The 22,164-nt window shown below is 46.7% G+C and overlaps 1 protein-coding gene across 1 annotated transcript; it reads left to right on the forward strand.

The window, feature by feature from the left end:
- The first annotated feature begins 1,396 nt into the window (after nucleotides 1-1,396).
- IGFBP3 (insulin like growth factor binding protein 3) lies at nucleotides 1,397-19,207 on the forward strand. Its single transcript, XM_009898368.2, has 4 exons — nucleotides 1,397-2,133; nucleotides 5,936-6,171; nucleotides 9,580-9,699; nucleotides 18,626-19,207. Exons 1-4 carry the CDS (start codon nucleotides 1,758-1,760, stop codon nucleotides 18,749-18,751), a joined length of 858 nt encoding a protein of 285 aa, XP_009896670.2. The 5' UTR covers nucleotides 1,397-1,757; the 3' UTR covers nucleotides 18,752-19,207.
- Nucleotides 19,208-22,164: the final 2,957 nt, after the last annotated feature.

Here is a 22,164-nt window from a genome sequence, read left to right on the forward strand (position 1 = left end):
GCAATGGAAACTGTTTTCTTATGGAAGGAGAGGTTGTATGGATTCAGGAAACACTTTTAAAAGAAAGAGGAGGCACAGCCATGAGGCTGGGGAAGGACATGGTCTGTGTCCTGTGCCAGAGAGCAACACTATATGTATATAGACATTTCCTCCCATCACCCTGCGAAAAGCAGCTGTCTCATGTGCCATAAACTGGCCCAAATATATAGAATCATAGATTCATAAAGATTGGAAAAAACCTCTAAGATCAAGTTCAACCATCAACCCAACACCATCATACCCACTAAACCATGTCAGGCAGTGTTGCATATATATGTTTTTTTAACACTTCTAGGGATGGTGACTCCGCCACCTCCTGGGGAGCCTGTTCCAGTCTTTGACAACCCTTCCAGTGAAGAAATTTTCCCCAATAGTATCGAATCTGAATCTCCTCTGGCACAATTTCAGGCCATTTCTGGTCATCAACACTTGATACTAGGGAGAAAAGGCTGCCCGCCACCTGGCTTCAGCCTTCTTTTGGGGAGTTGTAGAGAGCAATAAGGTCTCCCTTCAGTCTCCTCTTCTGAAGACTAAACAGCCCCTCAATGTCTTTCTTGTGGTGAGGAGTCTAAAACTGAACCCAGTACTCCAGATGTGGCCTCACCAGTGCTGAGTCCAGGGTCCTGGACTCTCTTTCCTGGTCCCGTTGACCACACCATTGCTGATAACTGCTCTGAACGTGTGTTTGTGCCTGTGAGCAAAGGCACAATTCCTCGGTAGCCGGGGTCTCAGCCCCACGGCAGAAAGGGTTGAGTACAGGAGTCCAAACTAGGGCACCCTCTACAAGCTTTGCTCCGGTCTCCTGTCCCGCTGCCAGGGATACAAACAGAAGCACGGTGGGGACACGAACACACACAGAGCCACACGGGCTGCCCCTCTTCCTTCACAGCTGATCCCGAATGCCCTAACTCCCCCAGCACTGCCGCCGCACCCCCCCTGCTCCTTCCCTCCCCCTGCTCCTTCCCTCCCCCCGCTCCTTCCCTCCCCCAGCAGCGCCCTGTGACCGAAACCTGCGCCTGGCTAGCCTGGAGCTTCCCGCCGCTCGTTACTCACGGCGCGGGGCGGGCCGGCGCAGCGGCCCCTATATAGGGGCGGGCCGGGGAGGCACGGAGGGGACAGATGGGCGCGGAGTGGTGGGGAGCGGAGCTGGAAGGCTACAAGCGAAGGGAATAAAGCCAGAAGAAACCTTGCTCTCTTATTTTTTTTTTTTTCCTCCCCTCTTCTCTCGCATAATTTTTTGTCTTTCCTCTTTTCCTCCTTTCTTTTCTCCTTTCTTTGCTGAGGAGTTTTTGACCAAGTTTTCTTCAGACCGTTTGGGCTTGGCTTTTTAAATTTTATTTTATTTTTTCCATTTCCTGAGTGTTGTGTGTGGCCAAAAAAAGAACCAACTTAGTGTCGAGCCAAGTGATTCAGGCGTTCTGCAAGGAGGAAGCAGGGAGAAAAGAAGGAAAAAAGTTGTCTTTGTTGCCAGCGAGCTCGTAACTACGTTTATGTGACCAAAGGCAGGCGGCTGAAGAGCGGGGTGGTGCCGACGGCGCAGCCCTCTTGTCCCCCGGCACTGCTGGTGGGGCTCATCTCCTCGCAGCCCCCTCGGGTCGTGCCCGCCGCTCCGCTTGCCGACCCGCGGCCTCAGGCCGGGCTCCGCCTGTCCCGCTTCCTTTAGCCGGGGGTGTGCGGCGGCACCTCCCGGCGGCCCCCCTCCCGCTCCGCCCGTTGCCATGGTGCGGCGGCCCGGCGTGCTGTGGGCAGTGGCGGCGCTGGCGCTGCTGGTCCGGCGGGCGGCGGCGCTGGCGGGGCCGGTGGTTCGCTGCGAGCCCTGCGATGCGCGGGCGCTGCAGCAGTGCAAGCCCCTGCAGCCCGACTGCGCTGAGCGGGTGCGGGAGCCGGGCTGCGGCTGTTGCCTCACCTGCGCCCTGCTGCTGGGACAGCCCTGCGGCATCTACACCGAGCGCTGCGGCGCCGGCCTCAGCTGCCAGCCGCGCCGCGAGGAGGCGAGGCCCCTGCAGGCGCTTCTGGAAGGCCGCGGGGTCTGCACCAACACCTCGGCGGGCGGCAAGCTGCGGGCTTTCCTCTTGCCCGGACCGCACGCTGCAGGTAAGGGGGCTGCGCCTCAGGACGGGGAGGGGGGGTGGTGAAACGTGAGGAGATCGTTTGCATGCACGCCTCTTGCCTTGTTCGCTGTTCCCTTGGTTTCTGTGAAGTTCAAAAGCAAGTTTGCGGCAGCAGGAGCGGCTTGCGGCAGAGCTGCCCCTCCGGAAAGGCCCCTCGCTCGCTGCCTTACCCCGGCAGCCACGTAGCCGAGGCTAGGGTCGATTGGAAGCAGGCAAAGGGGAGATACAGCACAGATAGATATATTTATGTGTATGTCTGTGTGCCTCAACGTGTATGCTGTGAAAGAGCTGCTCGCAAAGGCGGCAGAGTTGCTCTTTGTGAAAGGAAATCGGGGGAAAGGATTGCATGTTGGTTCTGCGGGTGCCTGGGGCTGGAAGGCTGCAGAGTGCTGGATGGAGAGAGACGGTGAAATCCTCTCCGTTTGGTCCCTGGTGTTCTTGGAGAGAGGGTGCAGGAAAACTGTAGTGTGGGTTGACCCCACCCCGCGCAGCAGCTTGGCCAAGGCAGGGCAATACTATACACGGAGAACCAAAAAGGAAAAGAAGAAGCAGAAGGAGTTAAACATTCCCCTGGCCCGGGAAGGTGGTTATTCAGAACAAAGCTTTCGCACAGCAGTATTTAAGAGGACGTTGGGTTTTTTGCCTGCACTGCAAATAAATCTTTGGTTGAACGAAGCTTTCCTGTACCTCTTGGATGTCTTGTAAATGAGACGCTCACAGAGAGGGTTTTGTTTTGTTTGAAGAGGAAGGGACGGTTGGAAAAAGTTCTGTTAGCCTGCACATTTAGAAGCTTAAGGCTGGGAAACTTGGGATTCAGATCAAGAAAGCACAGTCCCTGTGTGCAAACATTTCATTACACTGTTTGCTAACCAACAGCAAGTATGTTAACATTTATTTAATAGAAAAGTGTGTCAAAAGGCTTTCCACTGTTTGCATTTTTAAAGAGCCAGTTTTTCTGCTAAGTTGCACGGACTTTTTGGCTGGCCTCTGCTTAGCCGAGGAAGCGGCACCAGTTCTCCAGTTATCTCTGACACTCATGGCTGCCAGTTGCCTCATTCTAATTATTTATGCACTACTCCCAAGCTGTGACAATTTGCATGAGAGTTCAGGGCTTCCTACTGAAGTTCTGACTCTTTTTGGAACATGGAGCAGCATTCCTCATCACATGAACATGGTTCTGCATGTTCATCCTTCCCGTGAGTTTGAAGGAAGGGGTCTTCTCCATCCTTGAGTTGGAGCTGCTTAATGGAGGGGTAGTGCTTCTAGCAGTTGACTTAGAAAAAAGAGAAAGGGGAAGGCAGAGCTGCACTTTGCTGGAAGTCTTCCCACTTTCAGCCTAAATAGTCCAAATGCCAAGTTCCTGTTTCTGCACTCTTGGCTAGGGGAGAACTCTAGTTTTGAAATCAGTAGACGCTTTGATTCCTCAAGAATGCAAAGTAGGACCCTTAGAGTTCACAGTCGAGGAGTGAAGGTTTTTAACGTGGTGTGCAAGGAGGAAGAAGTAAGCTGAACCTGTGTGTGACCCATAGCATGCAGCATGTGCCTCCTCAAAAAGACCTCTGCTTCCAGCTCCAAATCAAACATTCACATGATCTCCCTTACACACAGCTAGGTTACATTACTTCATGCACTTTGGGTTGTTCCTAGTTGACAGAAATTGCCAGTAATCACTGTATATTACAGTAGCTTCTTCAGTTCATTTTTTTGGGGCACAGAAGGGTTAATTATTGGTATGCATGTGTGACCCTTCTAATCTGCTTTTTAAGAGAGCAGAGTAACTCTGGTAGCAGTTTTGTTTCTGCTAGGAGCAGGTAAAATTAACAAGGCACCAAATTTTATGTAACTGAGTTCATCACATCTGCTTTTCCGTTTGAAATGTGGCATTATGAGTGTCCCAAACTGGAGTGTAAGAAGTGCTGTTGAAACGTGATGGTTATCTAAACTGAAAGGACCAACCTGGGTGTTATTTCTTGCATATTAAGAATATTTTCTGCCCTTTTCTTTTTTTTTTTTTTTTTTGGCAGAGGAGGCAAACTAATGAACTGGATTGATTGAATAAACCTAGTAGGCATAGTATCTAGGAAATTCACATTTGTAACATTGTAACATTTTATTGTGTCATTTCTTCATTGACTTCATTGAGCGTCTCTTTCAAACTTCATTGAGAATGTGGAGGAAAAAAACCCCACTGTTTAAAAACAGGACATTAAACCACTAAAAATATGTTCAAATACCGCTGAGAGTCTGAGTTATACCCACAAAAGCCAGGAAATTCAGACTTAAGACTTAAACTTCCTTAATCCATTTGCAGTGGGAGTTAGATTTTCCTGGTCAATTATGTCTATTGCCAGCAGTGGCTACACCAAAACCACCAGTACCAAGATGTTGACTGGGATCCCTCCTCCTCCTCGTGTGCCTCCCCTGTTCCTGTGCATTGGCAGCATCACTGTACTGCCTGTGTTGAAGAATTTAGAGCCAATGGGCTGTGTGAACGTGGGCTTTCAGGTTGAGTACTGAATTTCTCGGCTTTTGTGGTTTTTCAGTGAGCCACGATGTAGAACTTTCATACAGATTTCCAGGATGTTCCTTGCACAGCAGTTATCATTGTATACATTCCCAATAAGATTTCCTTAAATAAAACAACACCCTCCCCCAAGAAGGGCCAGCAGCCAAGGCAGCAACTAGTAGGACTGAGCTGCTTAGCTGATAGGAATATCCAACGCTGAAAAATTGTCTGGGGGAATGCAGTTTTGCTTCAGGAGCCTCCTGAGCGGGAGAAATGCAGTGTAGACAAATACCTCGGAAGGTACAGGAGCACTGGGCTTATGCAGTATTTTGGAAAAAATGTGCTTCCCCTGTGGTTTTTTGTGGAGGGCAGTTTAAAGAGAAAATATTTTTGAAGCTTGTGATGAAAGCAGATGTTTGTCCTTTTGGCACGGTTACAGCACGAATGGCATTTTTTTTTTTTGTCTGTTACTTTTAAAATGTGTTTTGCACACCTAGAAATGCTTCTGACTTAAAACGGTGGAAGAATGAAAATATGCTGGTTGGTTTTTCCCCTCCTGTCTGTTCAATAAAATTAAGATATGAAAAAGCGTTGAAAAGAACTAATTCCAATCGTGAATTGTGGTAGGATTTATTATATTAACGCCTCTTTCTGTAAAGAAAAAAAAATATATTAAAAATTGCTATCCCGGGAAGGACAAAGAGTCACACACTCCACTGCTAAGTCACCCAAACCAGCCGCCTTGAACTAAAGCTGATTGTATGGGGCTGGGGATGAGCGGTCGCGGTGGGGGCAGCCCCGCGCCTTGTGCTGGGGTCGGCTCCCGGCTGCCTGGTCCGGCTGCTGGGGCTCCGCGGTGGGGCTGCAGCGGGCTCCGCAGTGGGGCCTGCCCCGGGTTCCCCGGTGGGGCTGCAGCGGGCTCTGCGGTGGGGCGGGCCGGGGCTCCTGCACCGTTGGCCGCACAGACCTGCCCCCTTCTGCCGGCGGGCGAAACTGCAGCTGGCAGCGAGGGGCGAGCTAGCGGACGGCGTGTGGCTTTGCAGAGTGGTGGGGGTGGCTGGCTTTCGGCCTTGGGTAGCCAGCACAGGCAGTGCCTGGGGTACCTTGCCAGGCTGACGGGGATGCTTCAGTTATCACAGTCACCGCTTGGCAACAAAGGTGCTCTTGCATGTGCAACAGGAAGTTCATCACTATTTTATCCAGGAAAATGAACCACCTAGACTAATGTGTCTGGCAATTGATTAACATTGTTTCTTCACTGCATTTGTTTTTCTTGAAGGGAATTCCAGTGATTCTGAGGAAGACGACGACCAGAATAGCAGCAGCATCGAGAGTCAGGCTGTCCCCAACTCGCACAGGGTGCCGGACTCCTCCAAATCACATCCGCCCCACATCAAAATAGACATCATCAGGAAAGTGCAAGCCAAAAACACACAGCGATATAAAGTGGAGTATGACTCTCAGAGCACAGACACACTGAACTTCTCTTCTGAATCCAAGCAAGAGACTGAATATGTAAGTACAGTTGGGAATGGAAAGGCATTTCCCAGCCCCTGAGTGTCTGCATGTATGTGTATGCATGTTGTGCATATGATAAGATACGCTAAATAACTACATGGTGGAAATTGTTGTAGCCATTTAGGGCTTTGTGGTTGTTTAACCAGTAAAATTATTGGATCTGCAAATGCCCACAATCAGCAGATCACATTCTGAAAACATGGAGGCCTGACACAGTGATGTTTGTATTGATAAAAGTGTGATTTTCACTGAGTCATTTCTCAGAGATCAAAAGTTCTTGTTGTTCCCCTCTGCTGGTAATTACCACCACTCTGACATGGGGCAGATTTAATAGTGTCATCGTTAAATTTGGTTGCAAAGAGCATTGTTGAATTGCAATAATCAAAAGAAGATGTTTTATATCCAGTGTAGCAGCAGCACTGTGTTCATGCGTCACAGCACAAGCCAAGGGAGGAAGACTTAGCCTGGGCTGAGGATTAGGGTCTCGACTGATCAGTTGTTGCTTGAATGATGTGCTGAATGGCACCTCCACTTGCAGTTTGGAGCTATTGCTTCCTACCAGCTGTGCTCAGTGGATTTGTGGGACAGCCGGAGTGTGGTGAATCTGAGGAGAGGATAATTCCTCTTCCTGGATATCCTGGCTGATAACCACCGGGTTGTTTTGTACCTGTGCCAGATGGCCTAAAAAATATGCCTGGATATACTTCAGTGTTGCATCAAAACAGTCATGGTGAAACCAGCCATGGCTTCCCATCTGCCAAAGAAGGTTTTGAAACATGTATGAGGTGGGAAGCTGTGTCTGAAGGGAGCATAGCCTGCAAGCTAACACAGCAAAGATGGTGAAGCTGCGCTTTTGTCACTGATGTCCAGCCATTTAGTAAAACCACTTTGGTATCTGCCTTCCAGTGTGTCTTCCTCCCAAAACCATGAAGTAAACTACCTACAGTAAAAGAATGGGCTTTGGTAGCTCTGTAGAAATAGGGTCCCGGTCTCAACTAGGACCACCATTTCACTTCCATGGTAGTTGGGCCCCATATGTAAAGGAGCACTGACTTGCCAAGACTACTGGTGTATTTAAGAACCAGGAAGAAGTCTATCAGGGACAGGTGCCTTTGTCAGCAAATGTCCTTCTAGCTGTGTCTGCCTGTTAGCTTTTGATATTGATCTCTCTGACTTTGCAGACAATGAAAAGAAAAAAATAGCTAGTGTTTTTGTAGGCCTGCCTCAGGACCAAATATTTGACTGTGTATGATCTGCAGTCAGTGTGTCTGAGTAGTTTCACTCTTTAAAAGGAACTGCCAATGAAACCAGCAATTTAAAGGGTATGCTTGGAGCTTGTGAGAGTGATACTGAAAGAAAAGGTGAAAGCAGCAAGGAAGGTCTCTGCTAATAAAAAAATAATAAAATCAAACTCCAGCAGAACTGTGGAGTCTATATGCTTTCAGACTCACATGAAAGACATTTCACATGAGCAAACTATTAATATTACCACTTGAAAGTATAAATGTCATTACTTCACTAATTAAAAATGGCATCCAGTGAGTCTTTGTGTTCATACAGCAACTTAAACATTTTAAAGCCATGCAGCTATGCAAAGGAATTGTTTTGGGTCCCAGCTGAAGCAGTGGGCTGGTAGGCCCAGTCAGTGATGTGCAAAGACAGCAGTGTAGCTAAGCAGAGAGTTTCTAGGGTGCTACTCTTGATCCCACTGCTGACTCCAACTACCTCCTTGGCCTCTGGCAAAATGGGAACTCCTCCACTCCTGGTTTTCTGACTGTGTAGTGGGGCTTGTAATGCTTTACTCCCTACCCTGAAGGGCTGCAGTGAGAAAGAATTAGTTGGCGTTTGAGACATGCTCTTAAAAGTGCTTCTGGAAGTTCTTTTTGGCTCATTGTCCTGGAGCCAATCCTTACTACATGGTTGCCAACCTTTTGGAGGTGGAGAAAGTGAGGCAGAAGATGACATACTAATTTAATGAGGTGCTGGTGACAGTCCAGAGAGGGGCAATAAAGTGGGCAAAGTGTCTGGAGAACAGGTCTGGTGAGGAGCAGCTCAGGGAACTGAGGTCGCTCAGTCTGGAGGAGGCTGAAGGGGAGACCTCGTTGCTCTCTACAACTGCCTGAAAGAAGGCTGGAGCTAGGTGGGGTTTGGTCTCTTCCCCATCCAACAAGCAATAGAAGGATGGGAAATAGCCTCAAGTTTCACCAGGGAAAGTATAGGTTGGATATTAGAATAAACTTCATGAGTGAAAGGGCTGTCAAAGACTGGCACAGGCTGCCCAGGGAGGTGGTTGAATCCCCATTCCTGAAGGTGTTTCAAAGAAGCAGAGATGTGGTGCTGAGGGACATGGTTTAGCACCAAACTTGGCAGAGTTTGATAATAGTTGGACTCTGATGTGAAAGGTCTTTTCCAACTGAAACAATTCTATGATCCTGTGATTCTGAGACTGTTGTGTGCAACCATTCCTTTGTGTGGCTTTCTCTGGTTCAGTCAAAATGGGAATTGTTGTCCAGAGCTGCGCTATTTATATATATATATATTATGCTGAACTTCTTGTTTTCACTTAAATCCATCCCATCTAAGCTTTCAAATCCAGCAAAATCATAAAAATCAAATGCTATTAGGGTAAATCTACCAAGCAGTGTCTTTCCAGTTGCCCACTTTCTTCTTTTCCCCTTGGTGCAAAGCCAGCTTTCCCAAACTTGAGCTGTGTTGTGTAGGATAGATGTACACGCTGGGCAAGGCTTCCCATAGCTATATGTGACTGTGATTTCAGCTGGGAATGCCAGTCCATGCTTCTGCATGGGGCCTTTACTCTTCACAAATTGATTTATCCTCAATAAAGCAGGAAGTCAGAATTTTGTCTGTGATGCCATCAGGCTGTGGGAGTCAGGGCTGTTTAACCTAGAGAAGAGAAGGCTCTACGGAGGCCTTCTAGGGGTCTTTCAGTATCTGGAGGGGCTACAGGAGAGCTGGGAAGGGACTTTTTACGTGGGCTTGTAGTGGTGGGACAAGGAGCAATGGATTAAAGCTGGAAGAGGGGAGATTTAGACTGGATATCAGGAAGAAATTATCTGCAGTGAGGGTGGTGAGACACTGGAACAGATTGCCCAGGGAGGCTGTGGGTGCCCCCATCATGGAGGTGTTCACGGCTAGGTTGGACAGGGCCTTGAGCAACCTGATCTAGTAGAAGCTGTCCCTGCCCATGGCAGTGGGGCTGGAACTAGATGATCTCTAAGGTCCCTTCCAGCCCAAACTGTTCTGAAATTTTGACATATCCAGCTGTCCCTTTGTTCTGATGGAGCTGTTTGGGTTTGTGTTTCTTGTTCTCTAAAGATGTATTGACTCTCACATGTAAGAGAGCTTTTGGGAATAAAAGTTTCATTTGTGTTTTCTAACACACAGGGTCCCTGTCGCAGAGAAATGGAAGACACTTTAAACCACCTAAAGATCCTGAACGTCTTGAGTCCCAGGGGCTTTCATATTCCAAATTGTGACAAGAAGGGGTTCTACAAGAAAAAGCAAGTAAGTACAGAGTCTTGATCATTTCAGCGAAAGCACTTCACCTGTTTTTTGCATCTTCACTGATGGGTCTTTCCATCAAGGTGCATTAGGTATCATTTTGCAGAGGAGCTAGTTAATTTCCAGTTTTAGGACCTGATCTGATAGTGCTGAACCTTGTCAAGTGGGGACAGTGTTTTTATTTTCTGTTGGTCATGACAACAGATTCATTTGAGAAACTTCATACCTAATCACACATGGGTTGGCTGGTGTCCTAGATACTAATGCCCTTTGGTTTAAAAAAAGCAGTGCCTCTGTAATAAGCCACAGAGCTAAATGTTGCAGTCGCCATATGACTGCAATAGATCAATGCTTTGAATTGTAAATAGCTGCTGGAGAGTTCCTAGAAGAACTGCCTTGGATCATGTTACAGAGAGCAACTTGAGAGAGGGATATATCTGTCCTTTATGTGCTACCCTGATTGCTTCCAAAATCCAGGTCATGTCATCGGGAAAGTGATACATCTAGGAGTTACTCTGTGGCAAAGGGTGACTTCTCAGCCCTCTCTGCTTCTGGGGTTGTGACCTTTCTTGACAAATGCAGACCTAAACTGCAGATATTTCTGCTTTAGTTTTGTCAGCTTGAGCTATGGCAGCATTCCTCATTCACTGCTACCGTTGAAGCTCCTGAATTCTGGACCTTGGGCAGTGCACGACATGCCAAGTTCTTTGCTTAGCATGTGTACCACATCTAATTCCAGTGTTTAGTTAGTGACCTGCCTTCAAATGTGTGTCTTGGAATAATGCCAAAATTTTCTGAATTCCAAAGTTTCTCTAAGTTTTTCATAGAGTCATTTGGTTGGAAAAGACCATCAAGTCCAACCATTCTCAAACTCTACCAAGTCTGGTGCTAATCCATGTCCCTCAGCACCACATCTCTGCCTCTTGGAAACACCTCCAGGGGTGGGGATTCAACTGCCTCCCTGGGGAGCTTGTGCCAGTCTTTGAGAACCCTTTTGGTGAAGTTTCTTATGATATGCGAACTAAATCTCCCTTGGTGTAACTTGAGGCTGTTTCCTCTCATCCTGTCACTTGCTAACTGGGGAAAGAGACTGATGTCCTGTGGCTCCCAGCCTCCTTTCAGGCAGTTGTAGAGAGCAATGAGGTCTCCCCTCAGCCTCATCTTCTGAAGACTAAACAACCCTGGTTTGCTCAGCTGCTACTCACCAGATCTGTTCTTCAGACCCTTCACCAGCTTCATTGCCCTCCTCTGGATACATTCCAGCACCTCAATGTCCTCCTTGCAATGAGAGCCCCAAAACTGAACCCAGTACTTATGGTGGGGCCTCGCCAATTCTGAGTCCAGGGGAACAATCACTGCCCTGGTTCTGCTGGCCACACATTCCTCAAGGCAAACCCTTTGGAAGGGACAGATTTTGTTTGTGGACTATCTTCTCTCCTGTTTGGGTTCACATGGGTGACCTTCTTTCTCTGGGAACCAGAGGATTTATTGGTTCTGTTACTAGCTAAGGCTGATCATTGATTGGAAGTGAGAGGATAAGCTCTAACTAGGCAATCTTATTTTAGGGATGATATCTCTCCACTTTTTGGCTTTCAGCTCTCAGAAACAGCCTTTCCCTTTTGGGTATTCCCTGGAGCTCTGAATTAAGCTGGCAGTGTCAGGTGGGATGTTTGCAGTAAGGGGAGGTTTTCAGCCTTCCCTTCTGCCATCAGCCCAGCATTGACTACACTATTTGACCTTCTATGCACACTGCTGAGCTTGTCTACGCTCCCCAGCTTTTCCTGAGCAGGTGGTGGCAACTCCCAAGCAGGGACAGAGTTTCTTTTTGTTTGGAATTTTGACAAGTCTGTGCCGTTGATGTCCCACTGCGTGTAAAGCAGCAAAGAGTAGTGCTCACATCTTGGCCTATTTGCTCTGAAATGGTTGGGCTGCCAAGAGGAGTGAGCCCGGGCCTGTGCTTTTTGTCTGTGCCATGAAAACTTTTGCTTAGTGAGTCCAGAGCAGCACAGCATTTAGCTGTGTTGAAGGCACACAGGCCTACAGTCGCCCTTTTCCTGCTCTACATATTACAGAAGCCCGCAGATTGGTATTTACTTTGTTCAGTAGATCTTCCTTTCATCTGCCTTCAGACTCTGAGGTTTTTTGCTCCATCAGCAAAAAGCTGGTGGTTTGCAGGCAGCCTGCAGCTTGTGTGTGTAGTAAAGCAGAACTACAGTAAGCACGTATTAAAGTGCCTGGCTTTAAAGGATGACTGTACTTGAAAGGGCAGTCATAGTTCTGCTGCTGAGGTAGGAAAAAAACCCAAAATGTGGAAGAAAAAGACCCAGGAAAGATGGCTAACTTACCTAGTCATTGTTCCTGGTAGCTGATTGATGTGAATAAGGTGCAGAACACAGACATGGCTTCTGCCCTTCGTGCAGTGTCTCTGGAGACCTTTGGATTGCTTTAGCAAAGGCTCCTGCAACATATGCAACAGCAGTCAGCAAACATCGAGGGTGAAGAAGCATCTTCATACCTGGCCAACCTCTTGAAGCACCCTGCCAATTTCATAGTGGAGACAGCTCAGGATGTTGTAGGAGATGCCCACAGATGAACCCCATGTGAGTAAAACATTTCAGATGAAGTGCAGTGGGAGTGCTTCTCCTGGAAATGAACCTCAATCAACCCTGGGAGCAGGTTTTAAAGGGTGGGGGTCACAGAGGCAGGCTGCTTCTCATGGGAGCAAAATACAACCCCAAAATAATGTATTGCAGTTGCCCTCAGAGAATTAACTTGGGGGGGGGGGGGGGGGCGGGAAAGGCACAGCAGTTTTAGGAGTAAGTCCTGTCCAGGCTGAATTCACTGTCCACGAGGCAGTGTGATATTTGTGTGTTTTTCCTTCCCTTTTTGGAGCATCAACATGTAGGTCTGATATTCTGGGATCTGTGAGCAGATGTCTAATCTCCTTAACAGAATGCTAGGCTATTTTATTAATTTCCTTCAGTGCTATTATTGGCAGCGTTCAATCTGTAATTCAATTACATTCTGTTGTGACAACAAAATCCAGAATAATAGGTTAGGAAACAATAAATCCATCCAAACCCAAGTGTGAGCTAGGCATTTTTAATTCTGAAAACAGCTGCCAAAGCCACTGTCTAGGATAATAATGTAGATAGGTGTGTGCTGGTAGGAATCTGATAAATTATAATCACCCTGGGAACCATTAAAACTGATTCAGAAGGCACTTTAGCTGTTAGTACTTTCAGCCTTCCTGGTCACCTGCAGTTATTTTTGCAGACATTTGTGGATATCTAGAAATTAACCTCTCAGGAACAACCATGGGAAATAATACTCATATGATGTTAAGAACATAAATTGAGCTGTCAGGGTATAACATGCAAAATATTTCACATGTTGTGTTTATATATAAACTTTCAAAGTCAGACCTATTAAAATTTAGAGTCCTTGTCTTAATAAATCACACATGTAAGGCTCTATTGTTCAGCCCTGGTGTTTGGGGATATTTATGTGGAATAGGTTGATGCAGGCCCGTTTCTGCCTCAAGCATGGAAAAGGGGGGAAAAAAAGGGGGTTTTGATGAAATTAGAATTATTATACAGGGTAATTACCAGAATTGCCCCATATTTGTGTCCTGGACCCAGATACTCGCCTAAATGTGAGCTGGCATTGTTCCACAGAAAACAGAGCTGGGCTTGGCGGGAGCCAAACGGCCTGAGGTATATGTCAGTGCTGTCTGCTGTCTATTCCAGGAGACCACAGTTGTAGCTCCACAGAGACCTCTGGGCTGACCAGGAATTCAATGGGATACCATATGCTTTGCTGTGCCCCTCGAATGCCTCTGCGGCATTTCTTTGTGGAAAGGAGAGGAGCAGGTGGCATGGAAGCTGGCAGCTGGTGCTCCTATCAGAAGTAATTACTGGCTCCACTGCTTGGGCAGTTTTCCAGCTTTTTGGACTTCTGAACTCATGCAGAAGCGCTGAGCAGTGCCACGAAATCTATGTGGAGTACAAAATTCATTAGAGAGGTTATTAAGCAGTTGTATTTTTTCTGTGTGAACCTGCCACCACTTCTGTGGGGAAGTCCCCATCATAGGCAGGACATAAAACTGTTGCAGCAAGTCCAGAGAAGGGCCACAAGGATTACTGAAGAGCTGGAGCATCTCTGCTAGGGGGATAGGCTGAGGGAGCTGAGGTTCAGCCTTGAGAAAAGATGACTCTGAAGGGACCTTATAGCTGCCTTCCAATACCTGAAGGGAAGCTTGCAGGAAAGCTGGAGAGGAACTTTTCGTAAGCGTGTCTAATGACAAGACCATGAGGAACGGTTTTAAGCTGAGGGAGGTTTAGACTGGATCTTAGGAAGGAGTTCTTCAGTCCAAGGGTGGTGAGACTCTGGAACAGGTTGCCCAGAGTGGTCGTGGATGCCCCGCTTCCTGGAGGTGTTTAAGGCCAGATTGGATGTGGCTTTGGGCAACCAAGTGTAGTTGTGAGGCAGCCCTGCCCATGGCAGGGGGGTTGGAGTGGATGGTCTCTGAGGTCCCTTTCAACCTAAGCCAGTCCATGAATGCAACTAGCTGCTTTGGGATGAAAGCATCACTGGTGTATGAGAAGTGTTTTCCTATTGCCCGTATGACCAGGGGGGAGCACAAAATGGCAGCTTGAAGAAAGTGAAATTGTGTCCTCACAGAGCTTTTTTCAGCTGTAGAATCATCTAAGCATTTTGTTCTCCAGATGAAGTTTCTAGAAGAAAAACAAACCAAAACTAGAACTATAGGAGGTGTCCCTGCAGATGAACTGCACATGGTTCTGAAACCCCAAAATCAATTATGCAAATGTAAAATGCAATCAGACACTCCAATGACATGAGATAACTTTAATTGATCATTTGTTTTGAGAATGATGCAAGCCTATGAATCAGCAAGGGTTGTGTAACAGACTTCATATAGTGCTGCTAAAAGGGGAGGCTGTGTTACTATTATTAGCAGAAGTATAGTTTCATTGCCCAAGCACCAGGCTGGCAGCCAGAAGCCCTGTGCTCAAATTCCAGCTCCATCTATGCCTTCTCTCTTAAGAAAAACAACTCAAGAACTGCTGCCTCAGTTTCCTTTTCTGTCAGATTTTTAGTCATACAGAGGTTGGTGTTTATGAATTCTGAGTACAAAGAACTTAAACCACCAAATGTTGATAACACTGAAAGTAGGATTCAGTCCATTTGACACCAAAATAGAAGGAAAATTTCCCACTGACCTCAGTGGACTTTGAGCAGCCCTTCACAGACCTACTGGAGAGTAGGCACAAGCCCAGCCTGGGTTGTTCAGACAATCAATATCAGTTGTAAAACTTGAAGGTGTAAAGATTTAGTGCAGAAAATCAGGCCAACAGGTAACAGGAACTCAAATGCAGTTCATCATATTGTTTGTCAAATTGCTAATGCAGCTATTCCCTCAACAGGTTTGAACATCTTCAGCCTGGCCTAGAACAAGATGATAGGTACTTTAAGCTTGATCTTGGTGTGGAGTCATAGAATCATTGACTTGTTTGGATTGGAAATGACTTTTAAGACCATCAAATCCAACCATTCTCTAACTCTACCAGCTCTGGTGCTTACCCATGTCCCTCAGCACCACATTTCAGCCTCTTTGAAACACTTCCAGGGACAGGGATTCAACCACCTCCCTGGGGAGTCTCTTTCAGTCTTGGAGAACCCTTTCAGTGAAGAAGTAGCTTCTAATATCCAAGCTAAACCTCCCCTGGTGCAACTTGAGGTCATTTCCTCTCCTTCTATCACTTGTTCCTAGAGAGAAGAGACCAACCCCCACCCAGCTCCTTTCAGGGGGTTGTAGAGAACAGTGACGTCTCCCCTCAGTCTCCTTTGCTCCAGAGTGAACAACTCCAGCTTCCTGAGCTGCTCTTCACCAGACCTGTTCTCCAGACCCATCACCAGCTTTGTTGCCCTTCTCTAGACATGTTCTAATACCTTAGTGTATTTCTTGCAGTGAGGGCCCCAAAACTGAATTAGTCCTCAAGCCGTGGCCTCACCAATACTGAGTTAAAGGGGACAATCCCTTCCCTGGTCCTGCTGGCCACACTATTGCTGATCCAGGCCAGGATGCTGCTGGCCATTTTGGTTGTCCTGTTGCTGTCCATTTATGTGGGGCTAGAGCAGAAGGACTGCAAACTTGGAGAAGAGAAGGCATTGTATAATTGCTGCACTAGGCTTGTTACTCAAAAATGTACCACAAGGGTAGATTAATTTGCAATTAGGGTGATTAACATTACTTCATCTACTCTAAAATAAAATATACAAGATGGAAGCTTGTTACAAAATTTGTATCTAGCATGTCATCTACTCTCATTTGTTTCACAATTTCCTGGGAAACACTGTGTACCCTTCCCCATGCTGCCACAAATTAATTGGCTCGGGGCCAGTGTGCTGGTGCAAGCTGTCCCAGGAGTGACCCTATATGCACAGCTCCCTCCAAAATGCCACCCTTTCTCCTGAGCTCCTAAGCTAGATGTGGAAAGGGTCAGGCACTTTGGGCAGCATGTGAAGCCCAGCGTTTGCTTGGCATTTTCTTATGTACCTCCATGGAGAAGAGCCTCTGTTATGTGAGCTGCATGGGAGATGGGGACACTCCTGTTAGATGCTGAAGAAAAAAATTGCCTGACTGGTGCCAGCCTGAACCTCTGAAATACTTGAATTGCTGTGAATGTGGTCTGGGAGACCGCATTTGTTCTACTTGCATGTTAGGCTTTGCAGTGTTGACAGCTGTTACCTGGCTTCAGCCTAGTCTGTCTTTTTCAGAGAATTGTTTGGGTTGGAAAAGACCTCTACAATATTGAGTGCAACCACTGGCCTAACACCACCATAGCCACTAAACCATGTCCCTAAGTGTCATGTCCACACATTTCTTGAACACCTTCGGTGGTGGTGACCACCACCTCCCTGGGCAGCCTGTTTCAATGCCTGACCACTCTAAAGCAATTTTTCCCAATATGCAACCCAAACCTCCCCTGGCACAATTTCATGTTGGTGATGCAACAGATGAAACCTCAGTCTTTGAAAAAGCTGATGCTTGCAGTTTGCAGCGAGTCCTGCATCACCAAATCTCAAAATAGGAGCTGGTGTGGAGGCAATGAGGTTGATGGTGGCAAACCCAGTAAGATAATGTGTCCTGGAGACATGGGTCTTTCAAGTGGGTACAAAAGCCTTGCAGGGTCCCAGAGGTTCACAGTATATAGCTGTCCAGGGAAGCACACTGAATGCAGCCTGCAGCGTGTCACCTCCTATAGTCTAGTTTCTGTCATTGTTGGTTCCTAGGCACTTCTGTGACCACTTAGCACATATTGGACTTAATAATGTGTTTTTGCTGCCATGCTATTCCTAAAGTTTGGTGTGGCTGCCTCTAGTAGGAATCAGGTTGTTCAGCATTGCTGGCAAATCCCACCAGGCAACTTCTAAAGCTGATGTCTGTTATAGACCAGTATGGAAGCACCTTATTTATAGGCAAAGACCAGTGTAAAGTTCTAGCACACCTAGCAGTTGTTGAAGTGATGACCCCAGCACAGAAGGATTACGTATCTGTTGATAAATGACAGCTACAGTATGGAAATGCCTCCAGCCAACAGATGCACACCAAGGCTGTTTATTGCTGCAGCATTTGGCTTTTCCAGACCTGTGCTTCAGTGTAGAACAAAGCCTTTAACTGTCTGTTCCAAAGATGGGCCCCACTCACCCACCTGCATCACTGTAAGCAGTGCTGGTATTCAAAGTGGGTATTCAGTCACAAGTGATGTTCCCCAGAGCTCAGTGCTGGAGTCAGCTCTCTTTAACATCTTTATCAATGATCTGGAGAGGAGGGAACTGAGTTTGCAGATGACACTGAGATGGGAAGAAGTGTTGATCTGCTGGAGACTCTACAGAGGGATCTAGACAGGCTAGATTGGTGAGCCACAACCAGTTGTGTGAGATTCAACAAGCCCGGGTGCTGAGTCCTGAACTTGGGTCACAACCACCCCATGAACGCTCCAGGCTTGTGACAGAATGGCTGGAAAATGCCCAGCAGAGGAAGACCTGGGAATGTTGATTGACAGCCAACTGAACATGAGCCAACATGTGCCCAGGTGGCCAAGAAGGCCACCAGCATCTTGGCCTGGATCAGGAATAGTGTGACAAGCAGGACCAGGGCAGTGATTGTACCTCTGTATTCAGCACTGGTGAGGCCACGCCTCAAATACTGGGTTCAGTTTTGGAGCCCTCGCTCCAAGAAAGTCATTGAGGTGCTGAAACAGGCCCAGAGAAGGGCAATGAAGGTGGTGAAGGATCCAGAGAACAGGGCTGGTGAGGAGCAGCTGAAGGGTTGTTTAGCCTGGAGAAAAGGAAGCTGAAGGAAGACCCCACAGCTCTCTACAAGCACCTGAAGGGAGGTTTGAGCCTATTCTTCTTAGTAAGAAATGATAGGACAAGAGATGTCCTCACGTTGCACCAAGGGAGGTTTAGCTTGAATATAAGAAGAAACTTTTTGACTGAAAGGGTTCTCAAAGACTGTAACAGGCCCCTCCAGGGAAGTGGTTGAATACCCATCCCTGGAGGTGTTTCACAGCCACAGAGGTGTGGTGTTGAGTAGCATGGTTTAGCACCAGACTTGGTAGAGTTAGAGACTGGTTGGACTTGATGATGTTAGAGATCTGTTCCAAGCAAAGCATTTGTATCATTCACACCGTGCTGCCCAACAGCAGGGAATGGTCCATCAGGCTGTGTTCAGGTTATTTTTAGACCAGTTTCATGGTGTAATTAGCCCCAGAGGGTGAATGGGCAAAGGAGGTTGCCCTTGATTGATTTGTATTCAGTCAGGTGTAAGCCAGACATGGAATTAGAGGTACCCAATGAAGCAAAAGGAGTGCTGCTAACTGGGCCTTGTCTTCTCTTGCAGTGTCGTCCGTCCAAGGGCCGGAAGCGAGGCTACTGCTGGTGTGTGGATAAGTATGGCCAGCCGCTGCCTGGCTACGACGGCAAGGGCAAGGGAGATGTCCACTGCTACAACTTGGAAAGCAAATGAGGGCTGGCTGCCGGCTCTTCTGGCACCTGTGCATGGCCGTTGAACCTCGCAGAGACCTTGGAGGGGCTGGGCAAGCGCTGTGGACTGCAAGGAGTGAGGAGCTCTTGTCTGCTACGTCTGGGGATGGGGAGCCGCAGCCTCCACAGGCTCTACTGCAGCTGTACCCCGCCACCCACATGCTTTGGGCTTCCTACGGACGTGTAGGGAGCTCTGGATTCCCACCCAAACCTGCACTATTGATACCCAGAGAGAGAGAGGAAGAACAAAAGGCACTTCAGAATGGATTCAGGGAGTCTCCACTGACTGTTGGAAAGAACAGCCTGTGACCAATTTGATCCCAAAAGATACTGTTGTGGGTTTACTTATTTTTTTTTCTTTCTTTTTTAAAGAGTTGTAAACTTGTAAAAGTATTAAAGCAAAAAGAAACCAACAAAAACCCCACAGGGATTTAAAGGTTGGGTGGTTTTTGTTTTTTTTGTTTGGGGGTTTTGTTTGTTTTTTGGGTTTGGTTTTTTGTTGTTTTTTTTACAGCTCTGATGGGAAACTTAAATCTTCACGGGTAAAAGGTTTTATAGAAGTCTGAAAGAACTTTTTAAAGAAGCATATTTCTGAACTAAAAGACGTGGCTAATTTCCTCCCCCCCTCCTTTCTTCCTGTAAAATATATTATGACTATTCTGTTTAGTCTGTATTTAATATAATTGTGTTGGGGTTTGGTTTTTTTTTTCATTTGTTTGTTTTTTTTAAATAAACCTTATTTAAATGTAACATGTGAATACCAAATACCAGGCAATAATTATCCTTCTGTAGGCAAAGAGGAAGTTAAGGGTATGGAATGATTTACGGATATGTATAGATCCATCTGCACGCACCCACTGACCTGTTCTAGGCAATGGGAAGGAATTTGTGGAGCCAAGGATGTGTTTCCAGAAGTGATGTTGGGATAGGATGAGGGGCAATGGATTAAAGCTGGACGAGAGGAGATTTAGACTGCTTATCAGAAAGAAATTCTTTGCAGTGAGGGTGGTGAGACACTGGAACAGATTGCCCAGGGAGGCTGTGGATGCCCCCTTCCTGGAGGTGTCCATGGCTAGATTGGACAGGGCCTTGAGCAGCCTGGTCTAGTAGGAGTTGTCCCTGCCCATGGCAGGGGGGCTGGAGCTAGGTGATCTTTAAGGTCCCTTCCAACCCAAACTATTCTGTGATTCCATTAATTGTTTAATTTTTTTAAAAATTGAATTAACTTCAAACATCCAAACATCAAGATAATAGTTCTCTCTCTTTTGTTTGATTGTGATTATTTCATTGGTATTTCTAACATACCCATCACTGAATTATGCCACTGGAAAGGATTCAATGTTGCACTGATGCTGTCCGTAAGGCCTTCTTGCCTCTGTCCTTCACTTCAGTTTGTGCAGCGGGGCTCACATTTCCTGCTCATGCTAACAGACAAGAAAAAATTGGCCATTCCACTGCCAGCCCTTTTTGAGTTGCTTATTTATTTTGAGAAGCTGTTATCTACTCTGTGTCACCTTGGTACACTCTACCAAAAGCAGATATTCTGTTTGAGGAACTCCCGTGTCAGACGCCGCCCAGGAGATGGCGGGGCGGGGGGGATCGCGAACTCTTTGTTGCTTGCTTTGACTTTGGTAGAAATGATTCACCTGCATCTAAGCGTAGGACTAAGGACCCTTGGGCTTAAAGACTGAATCCAACTGACTGCCACGATGTCGTATGTCCTTTTCATTGGAAGTGAAGGGATTTGGTTTCGTGCGATGCTTTCAGATGAGGAAGACTTGGGCAAAGTTTCTCCTGTTTGGCTTGAGGCTGATTGTTTGCTGAACTTGACGGACAAATTCTGTCTGATGATGACACCTGGAGAAGCAAAAGAGGGCGGCCGGTGATCTGTAACATCTCTCTGGAAAGTAATGCCATATTTTGTATATGTATTTATTTATATATTTTATATAAATATTTTATATATTTATATAAATATATAATATATTCTTATATGTGTCACTATCGATGTTTGATGTCACTGTAGAAACAAAAAACAACAAAAAGAAAGAAAAAAAGAAACCAGCAACACTGTAATTTGCTGTTGGGTTGGGAAATCTCCAGAGACTGAGGGTGGGGGGTTTCCAGCTGGATGTGCTGTTGGGGACAGAAGACTGTGGGGCTGAGGAGCCTGTTCTTCTCCCATCTGGTGAATTCAAATCACCCTTGTTCCTGCCAGCAGTGGCAAATGTCTTGAAGCACTTGACATTCTTCAAGAGCTTCAAGAGTTCTTGACACTTTCTTTCAAGACCAGGTTGGGCAGGTGTTGGTCTTTTCTCCCTAGGAACAAGTGATAGGGCAAGAGAAAATGGCCTCAAGTTGCATCAGGGGAGGTTTAGGTTGGATACTAGAAGAAGCTTCTCCCCTGAAAGGGTTATCAAAGATGGGAACAGGCTCCCCAGATGCAGAGATAAGGTGCTGAGGGACGTGGATTTTGCACCAGACTTGGTAGAGTTAGAGAATAGTTGGGCTCAATGATTAAATTTAGTCTTTTCCAGCTGAAATGATTCTGTGATTCTGTGACAGGAGGGCTGGAATTACATGATCTTTACCCCTCAAGAACAGTGATCTATACAAAGCCAGGTTGGATGGTGCCTGGAGGAACCTCATCTAGTAGGAGGTGTCCGAGCCCATGGCAGGAGGGTTGGAACTAGATGATCTTTAAGTTCACTTCCAACTTAAGCATGGAAACACTTGTTTACCATCAATCAGATGTTTATAAAACCTTACACCCAAGCTTATTTGTTGGCTGAATAGCCCTGTGTGGCTTCTGAGCATCCTCTTAACAATATGAGTTCACATCACTATTGCAACTGAAGCTTTTTAACCTCAGAGTAAGGAAGCCTCTGTGAAGTGTTGCTTTCTGCAGGCTTCTGCAGAGATTTCCTAACAGATGGTCACAGAAAGCTTTGTGAGGTCAAGACTGCAATATTTTTATTGCTAGTGCAAATGTAACACCTGCTAAGATTTGTTGGCAAAAAAAAAAAACCCAAGCCAAAACAAAACAACCCCAAACAGTAAGTTCTGGGCCTTTTTGGTTTTATAAACAGTTGTAAAGCAGTTCATTTCCCATCCTTTCACAGAGGGAAGAAAGTTAAATACACACCAGTATTTGGGCAGGTAACCATAGAAAGGAAAATGACGGTCAGGTTCAGAGAAGTTAGTCATTTGCCTTATTTTATTTCTAATTGTTGTCTCCTGAGCCTTCTGAAAAAAGAAAAGCATCTTCTCATCCCACTTCACCCTGCCCAGGCTGCCCAGGGAGGTGGTTGAATCCCCATCCCTTAAAGTGCTTCAAAGAGACAGAGGTGTGGCTTTAGCACCAGACTTTGTAGAGTTAGAGAATGGCTGAGTTAG

The sequence above is a fragment of the Dryobates pubescens genome, chromosome 4 (genome assembly GCF_014839835.1).
Source record: "Dryobates pubescens isolate bDryPub1 chromosome 4, bDryPub1.pri, whole genome shotgun sequence".
Classification (NCBI taxonomy): Eukaryota; Metazoa; Chordata; class Aves; order Piciformes; family Picidae; genus Dryobates; species Dryobates pubescens.